At 65.3% G+C, this 1,042-nt stretch overlaps 1 protein-coding gene across 1 annotated transcript in view; it reads right to left on the bottom strand.

Annotated features, from left to right (window-relative positions):
• NOTCH1 (notch receptor 1) overlaps window positions 1-1,042 on the bottom strand; it is a 35,258-nt gene that overhangs the window by 6,486 nt on the left and 27,730 nt on the right. Inside the window, exons 27-28 of the mRNA XM_045289354.1 lie at window positions 850-948; window positions 396-546 (exon numbers count right to left, since the gene is read on the bottom strand). Of these exons, the coding sequence (XP_045145289.1) occupies window positions 396-546; window positions 850-948 (250 nt within the window). The remainder of the gene's footprint in view (window positions 1-395; window positions 547-849; window positions 949-1,042) is intronic.

The raw sequence follows: 1,042 nt of genomic DNA on the forward strand, positions 1-1,042 counted from the left end.
CCCCCCCCCAATAAGGTCATTTTCTGCGTGGTTCATCAGAATTGCAAACTCTCGCTAAATTCTCTCCTCCGGCCGGGCGCTGCCGCGCGCTCCACGGGCGCGAAGGGAGTGGGATTAGCCAACTTCAAATCACTGCGCTCGCAGCTCGCATCGAGCGGCTAAGACGGAGGATTTAGGGGGATTTTTGAGATCCAAACTTCAACACTTCACATGACACCGATCAATTCTTCCCCCTTGCTTGCTTGCTTTTTTAAAAAGAGCTGTAATGATTTTGAAATAATACCCAACCAAGGAAAGTCGGGGGAAGGGGCGGAGAGTACCGGCCTCCCCCACCTCATGGGCCAACGAGTCTCTGGCCGGGGCGGGGCCAAGGGGGGCGAGGGGCCTCTCCACTCACTCTGCACAGCCTCGATCTTGTAGGGGATGTCGAGGCTGCCCAGCGAGGCCAGCGCACCCAGGAAGGCGGCGACATCCGTGGCGCTCTGGAAGCACTGGGCGGATGACTGGACGCAGTGCCGATTGTCAATCTCCAGGTACACGATGGACCTGCAGGGCACTTGCTCAGTGGGGCGCAGTCTGCACGCAGCAGCCCCCTCTGCGGCTCGCTGGCAAGGGCGGGGACCAGGAGCCCGGGGTTCCCTCTGGGGAGTTGGCCAAGCCCAACCTCCGAACCGCGCCCCCCATCACCCCTCTTTAGCCATGCGGGGGGCGCACTGATGCCTGCAGGCGACGGGCGTCGTCTGAAGCTCCCCGAATGAGGGACTGGGGGTGGTGAGCAGTGGGGAGGGCAGGGGCCTTGGGACCCGTGCCAGGCGCCAGGCAGCGGGAAGCACGTGGGCGCACTCCTACCCTCGGACATCCATGGGGTCCAGCTCGCGGCGCCTGCGCGCGGCCCCAGATCGGCCTGAGCCGCGAGCCCGTGCTGCTGCTGCTGCTGCCGGACCCCGCCGGGGACGACAGCCTGGCGCCCGTCCGCGAGATGGCTTGCTCCATCGTCGACCAGAAGGTAAGTCGCCGCGCGGGGGCGCGGCCCGGGCCGGCC

The sequence above is a fragment of the Echinops telfairi genome, unplaced genomic scaffold (assembly GCF_000313985.2).
Source record: "Echinops telfairi isolate 266 unplaced genomic scaffold, ASM31398v2 ScPeMD7_25;HRSCAF=90, whole genome shotgun sequence".
Classification (NCBI taxonomy): Eukaryota; Metazoa; Chordata; class Mammalia; order Afrosoricida; family Tenrecidae; genus Echinops; species Echinops telfairi.